This window comes from Scyliorhinus canicula, chromosome 12 (assembly GCF_902713615.1).
Source record: "Scyliorhinus canicula chromosome 12, sScyCan1.1, whole genome shotgun sequence".
In the NCBI taxonomy this organism is placed as follows: Eukaryota; Metazoa; Chordata; class Chondrichthyes; order Carcharhiniformes; family Scyliorhinidae; genus Scyliorhinus; species Scyliorhinus canicula.
Window position 1 is genome coordinate 2,354,156 of NC_052157.1, and position 19,201 is coordinate 2,373,356.

A 19,201-nucleotide genomic window follows, 5' to 3' on the forward strand; every position below is an offset into this window, starting at 1 on the left:
GCTTGTAATAAATGACAACATTCCATTTATCTTCCAAATCACCTGCAGAAGATCGAATATAGTCTTCAGGAGAAGTGAGATTAGAGGATCGGGTTGAGTGTGGAGTAGATGTCATTCAATCCTCACTTGAAGACTCTACATTCTGTCCTTATTTTCGTGTAATATACTTTTGTTCAAAATTAGTTAAATTGCAAATGTTAGTGCAAAAGGCTGAGAAACTGAGATGCAAATAGTCAGGGGGCGATCAGGCCTTTACATGACAAATGCTGTACAAATTTAAGCCAGCTGCATATAGGTACCTCTTTAGATTCACTGATAACAGCAAAGACAGTGCCCAGTATAGTCATTTCTACTGATCCCAAGACTGAAATATATAATTTCTTGACCCTGACAAAGGTATTTGAATACAGGTGTGATGTCTAATGTGTTATGTAATGTCAAATATTTTCTAATGTGCTTCGTATCCACCTTCAGCACATGGCCATGGTGCAAAAGGGGACAATGCATACGAATTCCACCTTACATTTTTGGAACCAGTAAACCCTGAGGTATGTCACTAATTTCTGATACTGTACCACTAACTGTGATTGTATTTCAGTGACGAATCAAATGAAAGTTGACTATTTCCAATTGATCTTAACTGTTACAGCAGGAAGACATTTAAGAGCTTTAGAAAATTATTTCCTCCTCCTAGTTGTAGCCAGAAATGCATGCTACAATTCTAATGTCCAGAGCTGGGGCTCCAAGGAACCTCATTGCTAGGTGTTCATCTGCTGCTTATTGTGGAGGACCTACCCCAGAGCGGAAGATCATGTAGCCATGAGATTTATAGGCAACCTTTCAGAAATGATAGCCTTATTCAAAGTTGGCATTATCCAACCTGAATTGTAATGCAGTCTGTATAAATATCAAGATTCGTGTTTGGAACTGTTAAAATATTACTAATAATCTAGTTCAGTACATGTTTTTGCTCGTGGATCATTGCACAAACCTAGTTCCCGAGGTTGTTAAGTCATAATGTGAAATGGAATTACATAAAAGACAGTTTGTGTAGTGGTGACGGACTGCCAGCCCTGAAGGAAATTAGTGAGCCAGCTTTCAAAAAAATTATCGAGACTTTTTGTTTGTTCTGTTTTGTGAAACCCCACAAATTAATAGTTCCTGGATACGTGATGACTGACCAATCGCTGTGTGAAGCATTGCAAATTCACATTCAGGATGTTGTGGTGATTCCTAAACTGCACAATAGTTGTGGTTTCTGTAATCGGCTTATCCCATCAGGGACAGTTAAGCTCTTTTTTGCTTTTATATTTCGTTTGCTTCTGCTGTATAAATGTATTTCGATGAATATATCTTATAGTTTTAATTCAAAACTATGAAAAAATTGTTGTGTTTTTAGCCAGCGTTTAGGGCCACAGAAAGACAGGTAACTATCACAGTGAAGAAATCCGAGAATAGATGGTGGGACAGGCTTACCAAACAAGAAAAGAAGCCAATATTCTTGGTTCCTGATTTTGACCGTTGGCTGGACGAGTCTGACGCTGAAATGGAACTCCAGGCAAAGGTAAGTTCAATGAGGAGGCTCTACCTTTGGTTTTGGGTTAAAGAATTGCCCTTTCCTTTCTCTACTTCTGCTTCAAAACCACTCGCTGTGAGAATTCATGTTGAACATTCTCTATCAAACCTGGTTTTCGTCCATAGCGCAAAGGGGGGCATTATGGCACAGCGGTTACCACTGCTGCTTCACAGCACTAGGGACCCGGGTCGATTCTGACCGTGGGTCACTGTCTGTATGGAGTTTGCACGTTCTCCCCATGTCTGTGTGGGGTTCCTCCGGGTGCTCCGGTTTCCTTCCACAGCCCAAAGATGTGCAGGTTAGGTGGATTGGCCATGCTAAATTGCGCCTGCTAAATTGGCCTTTGTGTCCAAAAGGTTAGGTGGGGTTACGGGGATAGGGCGGGGAACTGGGCTTAGGTTAGAGGGTGCTTTCTGAGGGTCGGTGCAGACTCGATGGGCCAAATGGCTTCCTTCTGCACTGTAGAGTTCAATGATTCTAAACCTGATTACATTATTGCCAAATAACCACCAAATTGACATTGTTAATAAAACACGCCATATGGACAACGGATGTGAAACTGGCAATAGTCTGATGTAGTTCACAGAATTCGAGTGCAGAAGAGGCCCTTCAGCCCATCGAGTCTGCACTACTGCATGAAAGACACCTGACCTGTCCGCCTATAGCCAAGTTCGGTACAACATTTAAACAAAATCATACAACACAATTAACCAACATTACACAATAGGAGAAAGAGACTAACAAGCAAAAACACAGATTAACTTTAACCCCAAAAGCTAAACTCAACCCCCTATCAGCTGACGGTAACTAGCTCCTTAAAAAAAAATCAACGGCTGCCATCTTGGGTAGAACCCTGCTACCGACCCTATAATAGTGAACTTAACCTTTTCCAAATGTAAAAAAGACATGAGGTCACCCAACCAGGCTGAGGCACGAGGCGGATTAGGACATCTCCACCCAAGTCGATCTTGCCTCCAGGCTATCAAAGAGGTGAAGGAGAACATCTGCTTTCACCCTGAGTCTGATACCCCAGAAATGGCCACCAGCGGACATGGATCCAAATCGGCATTGAGTGTCTCCGACAAGGTGTTGAAGAAAGAGACCCAGAATCTGTCCAACTTGGGGCCAGACCAGAGCATACGAGTGTGGTTAGCCAGCCCCCGAGGTTAGCCAGCCCCCGAGGTGAGCCAGCCCCCGAGGTGAGCCAGCCCCCGAGGTGAGCCAGCCCCCGAGGTGAGCCAGCCCCCGAGGTGAGCCAGCCCCCGAGGTGAGCCAGCCCCCGAGGTGAGCCAGCCCCCGAGGTGAGCCAGCCCCCGAGGTGAGCCAGCCCCCGAGGTGAGCCAGCCCCCGAGGTGAGCCAGCCCCCGAGGTGAGCCAGCCCCCGAGGTGAGCCAGCCCCCGAGGTGAGCCAGCCCCCGAGGTGAGCCAGCCCCCGAGGTGAGCCAGCCCCCGAGGTGAGCCAGCCCCCGAGGTTAGCCAGCCCCCGAGGGCAACGCTCATCCTTGTCCTCCACCCCAGAGAAAAATCCGCTCGGCCTCGTTTTAGCCAGATACGCTCTCTGGACCAGCTTGAATTGAGTCAAACTTAGCCGAGCACTTGAAGGCATGTGATTCAACCTGCGAAGGACCTCGCTCTACACCCTCACCATCCAGAATGGGACTCAGTTGACCCCTCCTCACCTCACTCAATGGAGCTGACTCCGCTTGAGTGGGTATGGTCATATATGCCAGAAATAGTCCCCCCTCCCTCCCAATCAGGCCCGGCCAAAGATAAAATCCTCTTGAACAGGGAAGAGCGTGGTCCGAGGGAAAGCCTTGCACAAAGAATCGTGAATCTGGAAATGAAAGGGAAAATGCTGGAAAATCTCAGCAAGCCTGGCAGCATCTGTAGGGAGAGAAAAGAGCTAACGTTTCGACTCGAAACGTTAGCTCTTTTCTCTCCCTACAGATGCTGCCAGACTTGCTGAGATTTTCCAGCATTTTCCCTTTCGTTTCAGATTCCAGCATCCACAGTAATTTGCTTTTATCCAGTGAATCTGGAAATACCTGAAAAGACTGGGACCAGACAGTTGGAATTTCTCCACCAACTCCTTAAAACTGGCATACCTCCCCTCCACAAACAGGACTCCAAACCTCTTCAAACCCTTCCCCTCCCATGACTTAAACGTCGAGTCCAAACACACTGGCAGGAAAAGGTGGTTGTTGCAGATGGGGGCTAACAAATACAGGAACAGAGCTTAAAATGCTGCCTGAACTGCTTTCTCAGGGTGGACACACCACCTCTGGATTCAGGGAACACAGAGTCATAAATGTTTACAGCATGGAAACAGGCCTTTCGGCCCAGCTTGTCCATGTCGCCCAGTTTCTATCACTAAGCTAGTCCCACTTTCCCGCATTTGTCCCATATCCCTCTATACCCACTCTGCCCATGTAACTGTCTAACTGCTTTTTAAAAGACAAAATCATACCCGCCTCTACCACTGCCTCTGGCAGCCCATTCCAGATACTCACCACCCTCTGTGTGAAGGAATTTCCCCTCTGGACCCTTTTGTATCTCTCACCTTAAACCTATGCCCTCTAGTTCTAGACTCCTCTACCTTTGGGAAAATATTACAACTATTTATCTTATCTATACTCATTATTTTATAGACCTCTATAAGTTCACCCCTAAGCCTCCTCCGCTCCAGGGAAAAATGTCCCAGCCTATCCAGCCTCTCCTTACAACTCAGACCATCAAGTCCTGGTAGCATCCTCATAAATCTCTTCCGCACCTTTTTCAGTTGAACAATATCCTTCCTATAATAGGGTGACCAGAACTAAACATAGCATTCCATGTGTGGTCTTACACATGGAATACGTGGCCTTCACAAATGCCTCCGTCGCTTCCACCATCTCAAAATAAAAGTCTTTGGAGTTGTAGGTCACCCTCAACTTAGCTGGGTACACTATGCCGAACCGCACACCGCTGTTATACAGTGCCGTCTTCACTTGGCCGAAGGCCGCCCGTCTCCTCGCCAACTCCACAGTAAAGTCCTGGTAAATATGTATACCAGCTCCAGCCCACTGCTCCTCCCGCTTCTGCTTTGCCCAACTCAGGACCTTCTCCTTCACGTGGTACCTACAGAAACAAATAATCACTGCTCTTGGCCGCTCATTCGCCTTTGGTTCAGCCCTCCACGCCCTATGAGCCTGATCCAATTCATACCGAGGGGAATCTTCTCCCTCCCCCAACACCTCCTCCAACATCTTGGCAAAATACTCCGTGGCCTCGGGACCCTCCACCCTTCGGGCAGGCCCACGATCCTCCGATTTTGCCGCCTAGATCTGTTTTCCAGGTCCTCCACTTTGGCTCGCAGACCCTTGTTGGCCTCCATCACCCTCTGCAGCTCCTCACCCATCGAGGTGAGTTGATCAATGCCTCTTCCACTTCCTTCAGTGTCTCACCCTGCTCCCGCACCTCGGCCAATGCTCTCGATACCGCCACCCTCATCGGGCCAATCGCCTCCTCCACCAGCACCTTCAATGCTAACATCATCTCCTTCCTCATCACCTCCATGTGCTTTGCGAACTGTTTTTCAAGTTCCACAACCATCACCTCGGCCATTTTTTCTGCCGTGAACAGTGTGGCCCCACCCAGCCTCCGCCTTCCTTCTAGTTGCTGAGCCGACCCTTCCACTCGACGGCGAACCTTCACTCGCCCCCTTCTTCCCTTCTTCACGGCAGCTTTCCTTTGGGTTTTGGGACATCTTTCTTCCTTATGTCTTCCTGCCCTTATTTAACAAAAAATTCCCCATGGGACCAGGCATTTAATTCATAAAAAATCAAGCCTCGAGCAGCAGCCGACCAACATGTGCAGCCCTCCAACATGCCGCCACCGGAACAAATTAATTGTGGTTAATAACATATTGTTTTGCAAATGTTTATTCCATGTTTCATCTTGTTTTAAATGACCCAACACTGCTGACCTAAGTGGGTAACCTGTTTTGGAGGTAATCCAGTGTGAGAAGATAATTTAAAAAAAACATTTAGAGTACCCAATTGATTTTTCCCAATTAAGGGGCAATTTAGCGGGGCGATTCCACCTACCCTGCACATCTTTGGGTTGTGGGGGTGAGACCCACACAGACACGGGGAGAATGTGCAAACTCCACACGGACAGTGACCTGGGACCTCGGTGCTGTGAGGCAGCCGTGCTAACCAGTGCACCACCATGCCGCCCAGAGTACCGTCTGCCTTTGGTAACCTGTCTAGGTGGCCATTCTTTGGTCGGCCATTTGATTATTGGATGTACCAGTACTTTGTGTTTAAGCACAGATTTTAATCAGCAACAATAACGCCGTTAGCGCATCCTGTTTTTTTATGATTGACGAGAGCTGACAGTGCAGTTCAAACACTGAGCCTGGTTGTGTTGCTCAGTACTACACTCCTATTGTGTAGCCTTAGAAGTATTTGTCTTTTATTTAAATTAAAAAGCTGATGACCTTTATTCAATGATTGTCTGACAAAGATTCTGTTGAGGTGCAGGAGAGCACTCAGTGAGGTTCCTGTAATATCACTTTTCTTTACATACTGCTTATTCCATGGACATTTCTCCAAATTGTACCTTTTAACCATTTTACAGAATCCCAGATTTGTTGCATTGCAGAGGAAGGCAAGGAGAACAGTCCCAATCTCTCCAATCTATCCTCATAACTGAAGTTCCTCTTCACTGGAACCATTCTTGTGAATCTTTCTGTACTCTCTCCAATGCCTTTACATCCAGTGCGGAATCCAGAACTCAACACACTACTCCAACTGAGGCTGAACTAATGACTTGTGTCATTAATTTCAGCATAACCTCCTTGCTCTTGTGCTCTATGCCCTATTAATAAAGCCCGGGATACTGTTTGCCATGTTAACTGCTCACTCCACCTGTGCTGCCACCTTCAATGTCTATGCACCAATGCACACAGGTCCCTCTGCTCCTGCCGCCCATTTAGAATTGTTCTCTTGATTTTATATTCTTGCCACATTCTTCCTACAAAATTTCTTCACATTGAACTTCATCTGCCACCTGTGACCCACTCCACCAACTTGTCAATGTCCTTTTGAAGTTCGGCACAATCATCCTCAGTTCACAATGCTTCCAAGTTTTGCATCATCTGCAAACTTTGAAATTGTGCCCTTCACTCCAATGTTTAGGTGATTAATATATATATCAGGAAAAGCAAGGGCTCCAACACTGACCCCTGGGTAACTCCAGCAAGAAAAACATCCCGTAACCAGCACTACTTGATTCCTGTTGCTGAGCTAATTCTGTCTCCATGTTGCTTATTCCAGGAACCATATCTGAGTTCGCAAGTCTGTTATGTGGCACTGTTGGAAGTCCATGTATACCACATCAACAGCATTGCCCTCATTTTTTATTTTTTTTATTTATTTTTTATAAATTTAGAGTGCCCAATTCATTTTTTTCCAATTAAGGGGCAGTTTAGCCTGTCCAATCCACCTACCCGGCACATCTTTGGGTTGTGGGGGTGAAACCCACGCAGACACGGGGAGAATGTGCAAACTCCACACGGACAGTGACCCAGAGCCGGGATCAAACCTGGGACCTCGGCGTCGTGAGGCAGCAGGGCTAACCCACTGCGCCACCGTGCTGCCCAGCATTGCCCTCATAAGCCCGCTCTGTTACCCTTTCAGAAAACTCCAGCAAATTAGTTAAACATGAATTTCTTTTAAGAAATCCACGCTAGCTTTCAAAAGAACAAAGAAAAGTACATCATAGGAACAGGCCCTTCTGCCCTCCAAGCTTGTGCCGACCATGCTGCCCGTCTAAACTAAAATCTTCTACACTTCCGGGGTTCGTATCCCTCTATTCCCATCCTATTCATGTATTTGTCAAGATGCCCCTTAAACGTCACTATCGTCCCTGCTTCCACCACCACCTCCGGCAGCGAGTTCCAGGCATCCACTACCCTCTGTGTAAAAAAAATTTGCCTCGTACATCTCCTGTAAACCTTGCTCCTCGCACCTTAAATCTATGCCGAGTAATTGACCCCTCTAGCCTGGGGAAAAGTCTCTGACTATCCACGCTGTCTATGCCCCTCATCGTTTTGTAGACCTCTATCAGGTCGCCCCTCAACCTCTGTCGTTCCAGTGAGAACAAACCGAGTTTATTCACCTCTCCTCATAGCTAATGCCCTCCATACCAGGTAACATCCTGGTAAATCTCTTCTGCACCCTCTCTAAATATCCTTCTTGTAGTGTGGCAACCAGAATTGAACACTATACTCCAAGTGTGGCCTAACTAAGGTTCTATACAGCTGCAACATGACTTGCTAATTTTTATACTCTATGCCCCAGCCGATGAAGGCAAGCATGCCGTATGCCTTCTTGACTACCTTCTCCACCTGTATTGTCTCTTTCAGTGACCTGTGGACCTAGATCTCTCTGACTGTCAGTACCCTTGGGGGTTCTACCATTCACTGTATATTTCCCATCTGTATTTGACTTTCCAAAATGCATTACCTCACATTTGTCCGGATTAAACTCCATCTGCCATCTCTCCAAGTCTCCAAACGATCTAAATCCTCTGACAGTCCTCATCGCTATCTGCAATTCCACCAACCTTTGTGTTGTCCGTTTCCTTAATTGACCCACATTTGTCCGTGTGTTTAATAAATTTGTTCTGGATTACTGTTTCTAGAAATTTCCCCACCTCGACGTTAAACTGACTGACCTGTAATGGCTGATCTTTTACACCCTTTTTTGAATAGGTGTGTAATGTTGCAATTCTTCCATCTTCTAGGACCTCACCAAGTCTAACGGAGACTGAAAAATTATGGCCAATACCTCTGGAATTTCCACCCCTTCAGCACCCTTGGGTGGCTCTTATCCGACCTGCTGCCTGATCAACTTTAAATACAGATAACCTATCCAATACCTCCCCCTTTTCAATGTTCAATCCATCTAGTGTCCGACTTACTTTCTCTTTTACCATGGTTTGGATTGCATCATCTTCCTTGGTAAGGCAGATGCAAAGTATTCATTCATTCAATATCTCAGTCATGTCCTCTACCTCCATATGTAAATCTCCTTTTAGGTCCCTAATTGGCCCTACTCATATAGACATATCAATAGTAAAGGGGTGATAAAAAGAAGACGTTGGCATTTCCTTTTATGCTGACTGCCAGTCTCTTTTCATACTCCCTCTTTGCTTCTTTTTTTTGCCTCTTCATTTCTCCTCTGAACCTCCGATGGTCAGCTTGCTTTTCAATTATATTGTCTACCTGACACCTGTCAGAAGCGCACTTTTTCTTCTTTACCTTCATTTCTATCTCTTTAGTCACCCAGGGAGCTCTGGATTTGTTTGGGCTACCTTTTCCTGAACGAACAGGACTAGTATCTTCGAATAAACTGGATGATATTTTGGGACCCTGTATAACTATAGTAATTCTACACTTGCTCTGCTTCATTGGTAGGAAGAAGAGAAAGAAATTAATAGAATAAGTTTGGAGTCAAGACTTCAGGAGAATTGTAAGTACAGGGATTCCATTGTAATGCTAGATAGTCAAATAAAAACAGAGACCACAACAAGTGTCAATAAACAGCGTTCTTGGGCAGTCTGTGAACATCAGACCCTTTGATACAAAAGTAGTGTCAAACTATTTTCAATATGTTTGTGTGTTGTGTTTCTGTTGGCAACAACGTTTAGCATATCACTGTTTGAATTGAGATGGCGGGATGGGGCTCACTTTCGTGTACTCCAGATGAGGCCTAACCAGTGTTTTATAAAGATTTGGCATAACTTCCTTACTTTTGTATTAATAAGGATCATGTATGCTTAACAATGACCGTGGTACTGGTACTGTGATTGTAGCAGCCACAGAGTGCCAAGTGCCTCTGCATATTTTTATATTTTTCTAAACTGAGTGAGTAGATTCCTAACTTTGCTTCCTGGTTAGTGGAGGGTTTTCTGTGCCACACGAGACTGGCTCATTTTCTGTATTTTCCACTTTACATGGCCCAGGGTTGGATGGTGGAAAATGGGACTGGTTTAATTAAAGGATTGAAATTACCGGTAATTATTGTGAAGTTTTTTTTTAGCTTGTGTGGGATCAGATAATTACAGTGAATTGTTTCTAAGCGAGATAATTTAGGCTCAATTTAAGCACAATTGCCCAGGGCCTGTTTTAGCATCCAGTATCATAGAGTTCCTACAGTGCAGAAGGAGGCCATTCGGCCCATCGAGTCTGCACCAGCCCTCTGAAAGAGAAATATCATTGTGTGATATGTACCAATGATGCACCTTTGTGCCTATAATTCCCTACCTGTTGATCCTGCTAGCTCCAATGGGGGAGAGTGCCTGCATGGAGAGAGAACCTGAGAATGAATGACCCTGGAGCCACTCTTCAAAGTGACTTGGAAGAGAGCTTCATGGTCAGGGAAGAGGGCAGCCATTGTCCTCTTGAAATGAAATGAAATGAAAATCGCTTATTGTCACGAGTAGGCTTCAATGAAGTTACTGTGAAAAGCCCCCAGTCGCCACATTCCGACGCCTGTCCGGGGAGGCTGATACGGGAATCGAACCGTGCTACTGGCCTGCTTGGTCTGCTTTAAAAGCCAGCGATTTAGCCCAGTTAGCTAAATGGGAATGCAGCAAGGCACAGAGGGACTGAATAAGAAAATAACCTAAAGGAGAGTGGGAGGAAAGTAATCCATTCGATTAAAATTGCCAAATGCTTTGAAGTACACAAGCATAACCCACATCTTCAAATCCAGTTAGTTGAAAATGATGAAGCTGCAATTACGCCCAGAATAGGTGTTCCTCATTGTGTACTACAGCATGACTAGTTGGCAGAATGAGCCTTCGCAATTTGGCCAGAGAGACCAGCTCTATTTAAACATGCGTGCGTATTCACTGCGTTGTTCTGATTATATTTAGTATAGGCGCTGTTGTAGTAAGGGCGTGGAATGCCCTGCCTGCAACAGTAGTGGACTCGCCAACACTAAATGCATTCAAATGGTCATTGGATAGGCAAATGGATGATAAGGGAATAGTGTAGAGGGACTTTAGAGGGGTTTCACAGGTCGGCGCAACATCGAGGGCCGAAAGGCCTGTACTGCGCTGTAATGTTCTATGAAGGTTTGGGAAAGCTTGTTTTTTAATACTGCAGTATGTTTCATATCTCATGTTCTTAACTGAGATAATTAAAATGGGGACAATTTTCTTTCCAGCAGCATTAACTTTTTTTTTCCTTCTCAAAAGCTTATGTCACCATGAGGAAAGGTTATTTATTTATGTACAACCTGGTACAATTCCTGGGTTTCTCCTGGATCTTTGTCAATATGACAGTGCGGCTCTTTGTGTTGGGACAAGGTAAGTGACTAGGTAACCTGTGAGTAGTGTGAAATGTGGCAGCCTGCCTCTGTCACTCTCAATTCCTTCTTATAATGAATCTTCTTTTGCTGTTAGGAGACAATTGATTGTTAGATTAATTTCTTAGGATTGAGAATGTATCCGATGCACATTGGATGCACGGTAGCACAGGTGGCTAGCACTGTGGTTTCACAGCGCCAGGGTCCCAGGTTCGATTCCCCACTGGGTCACTGTCTGTGCGGAGTCTGCACGTTCTCCCCGTGTGTGCGTGGGTTTCCTCCGGTTGCTCTGGTTTCCTCCCACAATCCAAAGACGTGCGGGTTAGGTGGATTGACCATGCTAAATTGCCCTTCGTGTCCAAAAAGGTTAGGTGGGGTTAGTGGGTTACGGCGATTGGGTGGAAGTGAGGGCTTAAGTGGGTCGATGCAAAATCGATGGGCTGAATGACCTCCTTCTGCAATGTATGTTCTGTGTTCTATGTGATTCTGAAGACGATTCAAATCTGCCACTTTGTGGTTAGGCCAGTGTTACAGTGTCAGTCCCTGACCAGTGTTGTGGGTTTGAACATTGGGACTTTAAAAAAAAAAAGTAGAACGTGCCGTTGGAAAAACAAAATCTCCACAATTTGTGCAGTGTCAAAGAACCTGAATATGGAGAGATGCCCGAGGAAGGAGCTGCGCTAGTGATTCGGTACACTACACACCTGTTGGCCTTTACCTGGTGTTGTAGGACTTCTTACTGTCAGAACCTGAAAACAGCTGGCCTTCCAGCTTGGAAATCTTATTCAGTAACTTGACCAAGAAAATAATATAACCAAACCTACCTCGAAGTGGAGCGGATAAAAAAGGGCCGGGAAACTTCCATGTCGAATGTTAAAAACAAGGTCATTTGGAAATGTTGATAGATCAACTCCTGAACGTGAGGGCAGCACGGTGACGCAGTGGTTAGCTCTGCTGCTTCACGGCGCCGAGGTCCCGGGTTCGATCCCGGCTCTGGGTCACCGTCCGTGTGGAGTTTTCACATTCTCCCCGTGTTTCGCCCCCACAACCCAAAGATGTGCAGGCTAGGTGGATTGGCCACACTAAATTGCCCCTCAATTGGAAAAAATGAATTGGATACTCCAAATTTTAAAAAAACCTCCAGAATGTGGCTACATTCCTCCAGGCAAGTGGTGCACATTTCATTCATCACAGTCCTGGCTGGAGCCTTAGAAATTGTAGCGAGACATTACTGAATCGAGAGGTGAGCTTCTCATTGTAGAAAACACAGCACCTGACTGGCTCTTCTAGCCACAGTGTAAATCAATTTAAGCAGATCATCTTTTAGCTGGTGATGCAATTTGTTCCTGACGTAAGGGAGCAGCTAAAATGAAGGGGCTCCACAACACTGAAAATAAATGAAATTTGTGACTCCTTGCCCCCCCCCCCATTTTGTTTAGATAAGATTTAAGTATCACTACACTCTGCAGCACAAATCCATCTCATCGTGCCAAATCCTTCTGGGGATTTTGTGCAGTAGTATGGTGGAATGGGTTTGCTTAATCCATTTTTACATGGATTGGATGTGCATTTAAGCTGCAGTGTGGGTATGTTTAATCTGAAGTTGTCAGAACTGGCATTACAGTTGCCCTTGCTAATGATTATATTTCATTTGTGTCTACCTACAGATTCTTTATTTGATACTTTCCATGCCGTTGGTGATGTGATAAATTTTTGTCAGATGTTTGCAACTTTGGAGGTTATAAATCCATTGCTGGGTTTGGTGAAGACAGGGCTGGTGCCAGCAGTAATCCAGGTATGGTACTGCCCTCGGGTCAGCATAGGTAGCGTGGGTAAAGGGGAAGGAGTGTAAAGGCAAGGCAAATCACACCCCTAGTCCTGTTCCTGTATAGTCTGTGCGACATTGTCTTTGTGTTCTGAGAAACTGGGATGTAAATAAAACTGAGCTTGGGTCTAGCTGGAAAAAGAGACGTGCTGTTGAAGCTTTTCATCTTGCACTCCTCAGGACAGACACAAGAATAGCGAAAGGGAGCATGAAAAAAAGGTGCTGATTGGCTGCAAGTTGGCAACCATCTCAAGTGTGGAAAGAGTGACAATAACAATTTAAGATTATCAATTAAGCTTGCAATGTGGCTCACCTTGTGTTTGCTAGATGCTAATTATATTTATATTCGGGGTTTAGCTCAGTTGGCTGGACAGCTGGTTTGTGATGCAGAGACCAGGCCAGCACGCTGCTACTTATGATGTGGATATATTTGTTTTCACAGGTAATTGGGAGGAATATGGTTCTGTTTGTGGTGATTGGAAGCCAGGAGGAAATGCAAAGTAAGGCTGCAGTGTTCGTTGTTTTTTACCTGTGGAGCATCATTGAAATTTTCCGGTTTGTATTTCTATCTTGAGTTTGATTTTCAGTGTGTTGGTCGGCTAAAGAACCTGGTCTTCGGATCATTCCCAGTGTCATCTTAACACAAGCAAAACACTCTGCTAGCAGACTCAGAGAGGATCATTATGGACAAAAGATCATAGCACTAATTCAATAGGATCAATGAGATCCAAAAAAATAAATCATTTAGTTGAACACCGTATTAAAATGTCATCAGATTTCATACAATGAATTACTTTTAAAATACATTACAGCTCAGGTCGTCATTCTGCCCAATTTTGGCCGTGCCAGCTATTCCACTGGAGCTTTATATTCTAATCCCATTCTCCTGGACCCTTTTATGTTCTCGCTCTTCAACCAAACCTTTATCATTTGTGTCAGAGCCTCAATAGCCACTTCTGTTGAAGCATCTTAGTGCCTTAACCAGCTACTAAAATGTGTGTGAGACCAGGTGGTGCAGTGGTTAGCACTGCTGCCTCACGGCGTCGAGGTCCCAGGTTCGGTCCCAGCCCCGGGTCACCGTCCGTGTGGAGTTTGCACGTTCTCCCCGTGTCTGATTGGGTCTCACTCCCACAACCCAAAGATGTGCAGGGTGGGTGGATTGGCCATGCTTGATTGCCCTTTTAGAGTGCAGGTTTTGGTGGGGTTACAGGGTTAGGGCAAGGGAGTAAGCTGAGGTTGGGTCAGTGCAGACTTGATAGGTCGAATTGCCTCCTTCTGCACTGACCCCTTCCTTACTAACAAATGGCAGGGCACTTACTGTAAGAATGGGACACATTTCACTGACTGGTGGAACAGCATTTAGCTTTAAAATCTGTATTGTTGGTGGACTGTATATTAATGGTATCTACTACGTTGAGGAAATGTACATAAAGCATTGTTCTGTTATTGAAATAGGTACCCATATTACATGCTGTCCTGTATAGGCACAGAGTGGAGAATGCTGACCTGGATCAGATATACCATTTGGATTCCTCTCTATCCACTCGGAGTCCTTGCTGAAGGTTGGTTGTGAAATTTGTACATACTTTACATTATTGACAGACTCTGAAACCACTAGAATAACTAGTGTTTGCACATATATCATGCTCTTTGGGAGAAATGTGAAGTTGGTTTATCTTGCAGAATTCCTCTATATATCTAGCAGTTTGTGCTTCTTCATAGCTTCACATGTATTAACTACAACTCCTATTACTCTCCTTCACAGCGGTGTGTGTGGTTCAGTCTATTGCTTATTTTGATGAAACTGGAAGATTTAGTATTCTACTGCCCAACCCGTTCAACATTTCATTCAGTTTCTCCTACTTCTTGCGAGGTTACCTTATTGTTATGTTCTTAGGTGAGTTCCATCACTCGTTTCCGGAGCACTCTGATCTAATTGCTCTCTAATTTTTGTTCAGTCTCTTCCTTATTATCAACACAGGGAATATGCTGATGTAAAAGGTAAGTGTGTTAGATAAACTCGGGGCCTAAAGGAGACTAATGGCTAAGAGTCAGAGTGTCGAGGTGCAATGGCTTCGGTCACTGGAACTCTGTTCTCTACACACATTATTACATCACCAGGGCTCAAGGGAGGGCAGTTTTAGAGTAACCTGTCGAGACAAAATATTGTAGGAAGTGATTTAAAGCTGATAGCATTTGTAAGACAGCAATGTTATTGCACTTATTTAGTGATTTTAAAAATAAATTTAGAGTACCCAATTCATTTTTCCAATTAAGGGACAAATTAGAGCGGCCAATCCTCCTACCCTGCACATCTTTGGGGTGTGGGAGCAAAACCCACGCAGACACGGGGAGAATGTGCAAACTTCATAGACAGTGACCCAGAGCTGGGATCGAACCCGGGACCTCGGTGCCGTGAGGCAGCAGTGCTAACCACTGCGCCACCCGCACTTGTTTAGTGTTATTGAAAGATTTGGTGATGTCCCAAATGGTATCAGAGCCATGTTTTTTTGTTGAAATGGTGTGGGGATTATTCTGTTTGCCTTTTGTTAAGTCATTCTCACATGTGCTTTCAAGTTTCCCTTCTGGCATTTGAACAACTCTGCATTTGCCAAGAGCCATGCCCTTAACACAGGTTAGACATAGAGAGGTTGTTTTCCTTGGCTGCGGAATCTAGACATCTGAATCCGATATGATTATGATGGGATTCTCTCTCTTTCTTTTCTAGGTTTGTTCATTAATTTCCGACACCTCTACAAACAAAGTAACAAGCGCCTCCGCCCAAAGAAACGCAAGCTGCGCTAGAAGGGATGTGTCTTTGTTTCTTGAGTTGGAGCACCACCTCAAATATTTTAATTAAATGTAAACTTGCTGCCTTTATATAAACTGTACTTTTTTGGAGGTGAGAAAAGTCACGGCAAAGTGTCAATAAACCTTCACTAACCTCCTACCATATCCCACTGTTGCAAGTATAGCCATTTGCACCTCATCCGTCAGCCTTGCTGCCAGTGTGAGGAGAATTCCGCAATAACCAAGCACACGCCTGGGTACCGATGGAAATATTCACTTTGGCTTTTCCCCTCATAAATGTACACTCTTGTGGAAGAAAAATTGATGCACAAGTTATCCAGCACCCTTGGTAAAAGTGTATTTTTTCCCAATTAGCAGAGTAATTTTATAAAGTAAAATTGTTTTTTATGTAGCGATATAACTTTGATTTATCCAAGATGACTGAGCAATGAATGGGCGTCTTCAAACAATCAGTGGGCATTATTTAAAAAAAATTTTAGAGTACCCAATTCATTTTTCCAGTTAAGGGGCAATTTAGTGTGGCCAATCCACCTAACCTGCGTTGTGGGGGCGAAACCCACGCAAACACACAGAGAATGTGCAAACTCCACATGCTCAATGACCCAGGGCCGGGATTCGAACCTGGGACGTCAGTGCCGTGAGGCAGCAGAGCTAACCCACTGCGCCACCCTGCCGCCCTATTAGTGAACATTATTAGATTAATAATGTTGCTGTTTCTCAGGCTTTCTGGAATTAAGAAAATTAATTTTAAATTGGGTAGCTTAAGCTCTATTACCCTCCACCATGTATTATTTTGTGTGAGAGCAGGAGCAATGTTTCGCCACTCTGTTGCTTTCTTCTAACCAGCATAAGGTGGACATTCCATCCATTAGACCCCTTCTCCAATGGAGAATTGCAGTAGACTCCGAGGTGAGTTCCTTGGTTCAGTTACACCCACTGAACCACCCTGCAGTCATGCTCATCAATATTAATGTAACAAAGAGGACGACCAAACACATTTAATGAGGATGGGGTACCTTAATGTAAATTATGAAGCTTTAATCCAGTGTGAGATGGTCAGCGAAAACTGCAAGAGTGAAGCTGTTGGCCTGTGTTGTCCCGCTCTGTTAAACCTCCCAAGGTTGGATCATTGCCATTCACACTAAGATATCTGATCACTTAAATATATGCAAGCTGTTGAATTTTCATTCTTGTCATTTTGTGTTTTTTGATGTAGACAATTGCAATGAATTTGGAAGCAGAACCAAGTGGATTAGATCAGACTATTCCCAGTTTTGTTCAAGGTTTTAAAGTGTAATGGAACAGGCTTTCCTGAGAGACAGTTAGAGATGGGGAGCTGCTGTTTTCATTAGAAAGGACTCACTGTGATTTGAATAAATCTGTGTTTAGTGAAAACCGGTGGTCATAATTTAGTTTATCTCCATATAATGAGGTTTAAATAGAACATAGAACAGTACAGCACAGAACAGACCCTTCGGCCCTCAATGTTGTGCCGAGCCATGATCACCCTACTTAAACCCACGTATCCACCCTATACCCATAACCCAACAACCCCCCCCCCCCCTTAACCTTACTTGTCCTCTAAATGTCCTCTAAGACTTGGTTGTTGCAACTTTGCTCCGTGTCCATGTGTCCCCATCCGGTGCTCTAATTGTTCCACTTTTACAAATTGTAAATCCTATGCCTTTTGAGGTGAATTGAAATGTGATGAAAATTGCACTGTTCCTTGGCAGGGGAGGGTACTCTCTGGTGTAGATTATTTGGGCAATAATGGACAAGTTTAAGCAAATTCAAATAATGTCACAAACAAGATCAACAATTTGTTTAAATGCATAAATTAATCTACTGTATTCGCATTGGCATGCAGAGCTTTCACCAGTGTTTTTAGGATCACTAACAGTAATTTCAATCATTTAAGTTAAAACCATCCAAGTTAATAGAAAATTGGTGCCTTGTCCGTCAATTTTGTGTTTCGTCGCATGGCCACTGAGATTTCTGTCTGCACACTTTAATTATTAAAAACAATACACTAAACTCTAAAATATATGGAGAATAATGGGCACTGTAGGCATGATTTCAAGCTTCTGTTTGATCCAACGGTTCAGGTAAAGGTGTGAGATCAACACCTCGAAATCAGCCGGTGTGGCTGGGATCATCGAGTCATGATGGCTGAATGTCCTCCTTGTGTGCTGTGCTAGCTCTGTAGAGGATCCAGGCAGTCCCATCCCCTTTCCCTGCTTCTATCCCATCCCCTTTCCCTGCTTCTATCCCTTTAGCTCTGCAAGTTTGTTTCTCCCAGGTGCCTATCCAATTTCTTCTTCATTGATCATCTCCACTACCCTCATGGGCATTAAGAAAGAGTAAAGCAGTTCTTCCTTTCTTTGCCCAAAACCTTGTATCCGAGTCTTCTAATTCTTGTACCATTAGCTAATCTACATCTTTTTTGTGTACTCCATCTAAACCGGTCATCATCTTGTACGTTTCTATCCGATCTCCTCTCAATTTCCTTCACTCCAAGGGGAACAATCCCAGCTTCTCCAACCCTAACCTTGTAACTAAAAATCCTTCAACTTTGAAACCATTCTGGTAAATTTCTGCTGCATCCTCGAGCCTTCATCTCCTTCATAAGTATAGTCATCAAAACTGGATGCAATACTCCAGTTTGATCTAACCAGAGCTTTATAAAAGGTTCAGCACAGCTGGCCTGCCTTTGTATTCAGTGCCTCTCTTTAGAAGACCAGGATTCCATATACTTTGTTAATTATTCTCTCTCTATATCCTACCACATTCAAAGATCTATGAACATGAATCCCTCTGGCCTTGCACACTCTCTTTAGAACTGTCCCATTAAGTCGATATTGCCTCTCCCTATCCCTTTTGCCAAAACGTATCACCCACACTTAAATTGCATCTTCCACTTCTTTGCCCATTCTGCTAGTCTATCTGTGCTGTTACAGTCGATTGATTAATATCATCAATTGATATCAATCAATTGGTATCATCCTTGCTGTTAGCCACACCTCCAGTTGCGTATTTTCAGCAGTTTTTACTCCCTTTTCCAATAAGCTCACACAAACCCTTGGAAAACACTTGTCATCCTCCAGTCTGTAAGGCAACCATTTACAAGCACTCACTGTTCTGTCCTTGAACTAGATTTTTAAAATCCAGCCTGATGTTAATTCATTGAACATCTTTCTGGCACAGGAACAAGCTGGAGCCAGTCTGCCTTCAACATAGCTTTCTGGTTTATTCACAAAACCCTGAATAACAAACATACACGCTACTGTTTCCTTCCAGTTTCTCTGCTCTTCCCCCCCCAACCAGGTGGAAACTGGTTGATATGTTCCCTAACATTTCTCCAATTAGTATCAGCTACTCTTAATCACAACTAGAGCATGCATTCAATTGGCACAGTATTTACAAAGTTAACAGCTGATACTGACCCTCCCCATTCCACGAACCTTTTAAGAGTTACGATGGTTTATTGGTGTATATTAGAATTTATGCTTTGATTATATTATTGAATCACATGAACTGAACTGCCAAATCAATTTTATATATTAAAATTATAATTCAATTGAATATTAAGGAGTGCCAGAAATTCTGATACCTATGAATTCTTTGCACAAT

The 19,201-nt window shown here is 44.2% G+C and overlaps 1 protein-coding gene across 2 annotated transcripts in view; it reads left to right on the top strand.

Annotated features, from left to right (window-relative positions):
* Nucleotides 1–19,153, top strand: part of hacd3 (3-hydroxyacyl-CoA dehydratase 3) — a 45,122-nt gene extending 25,969 nt beyond the window's left edge. For both annotated transcript variants that reach the window (XM_038813424.1, XM_038813425.1), the window contains exons 3-11: nt 475–548; nt 1,400–1,564; nt 9,039–9,093; nt 10,826–10,936; nt 12,603–12,730; nt 13,203–13,315; nt 14,216–14,322; nt 14,526–14,657; nt 15,489–19,153. In XM_038813424.1, the coding sequence (XP_038669352.1) occupies nt 475–548; nt 1,400–1,564; nt 9,039–9,093; nt 10,826–10,936; nt 12,603–12,730; nt 13,203–13,315; nt 14,216–14,322; nt 14,526–14,657; nt 15,489–15,565 (962 nt within the window). In that variant the 3' untranslated portion in view covers nt 15,566–19,153. The remainder of the gene's footprint in view (nt 1–474; nt 549–1,399; nt 1,565–9,038; nt 9,094–10,825; nt 10,937–12,602; nt 12,731–13,202; nt 13,316–14,215; nt 14,323–14,525; nt 14,658–15,488) is intronic.
* The last annotated feature ends 48 nt before the right edge of the window (nt 19,154–19,201 follow it).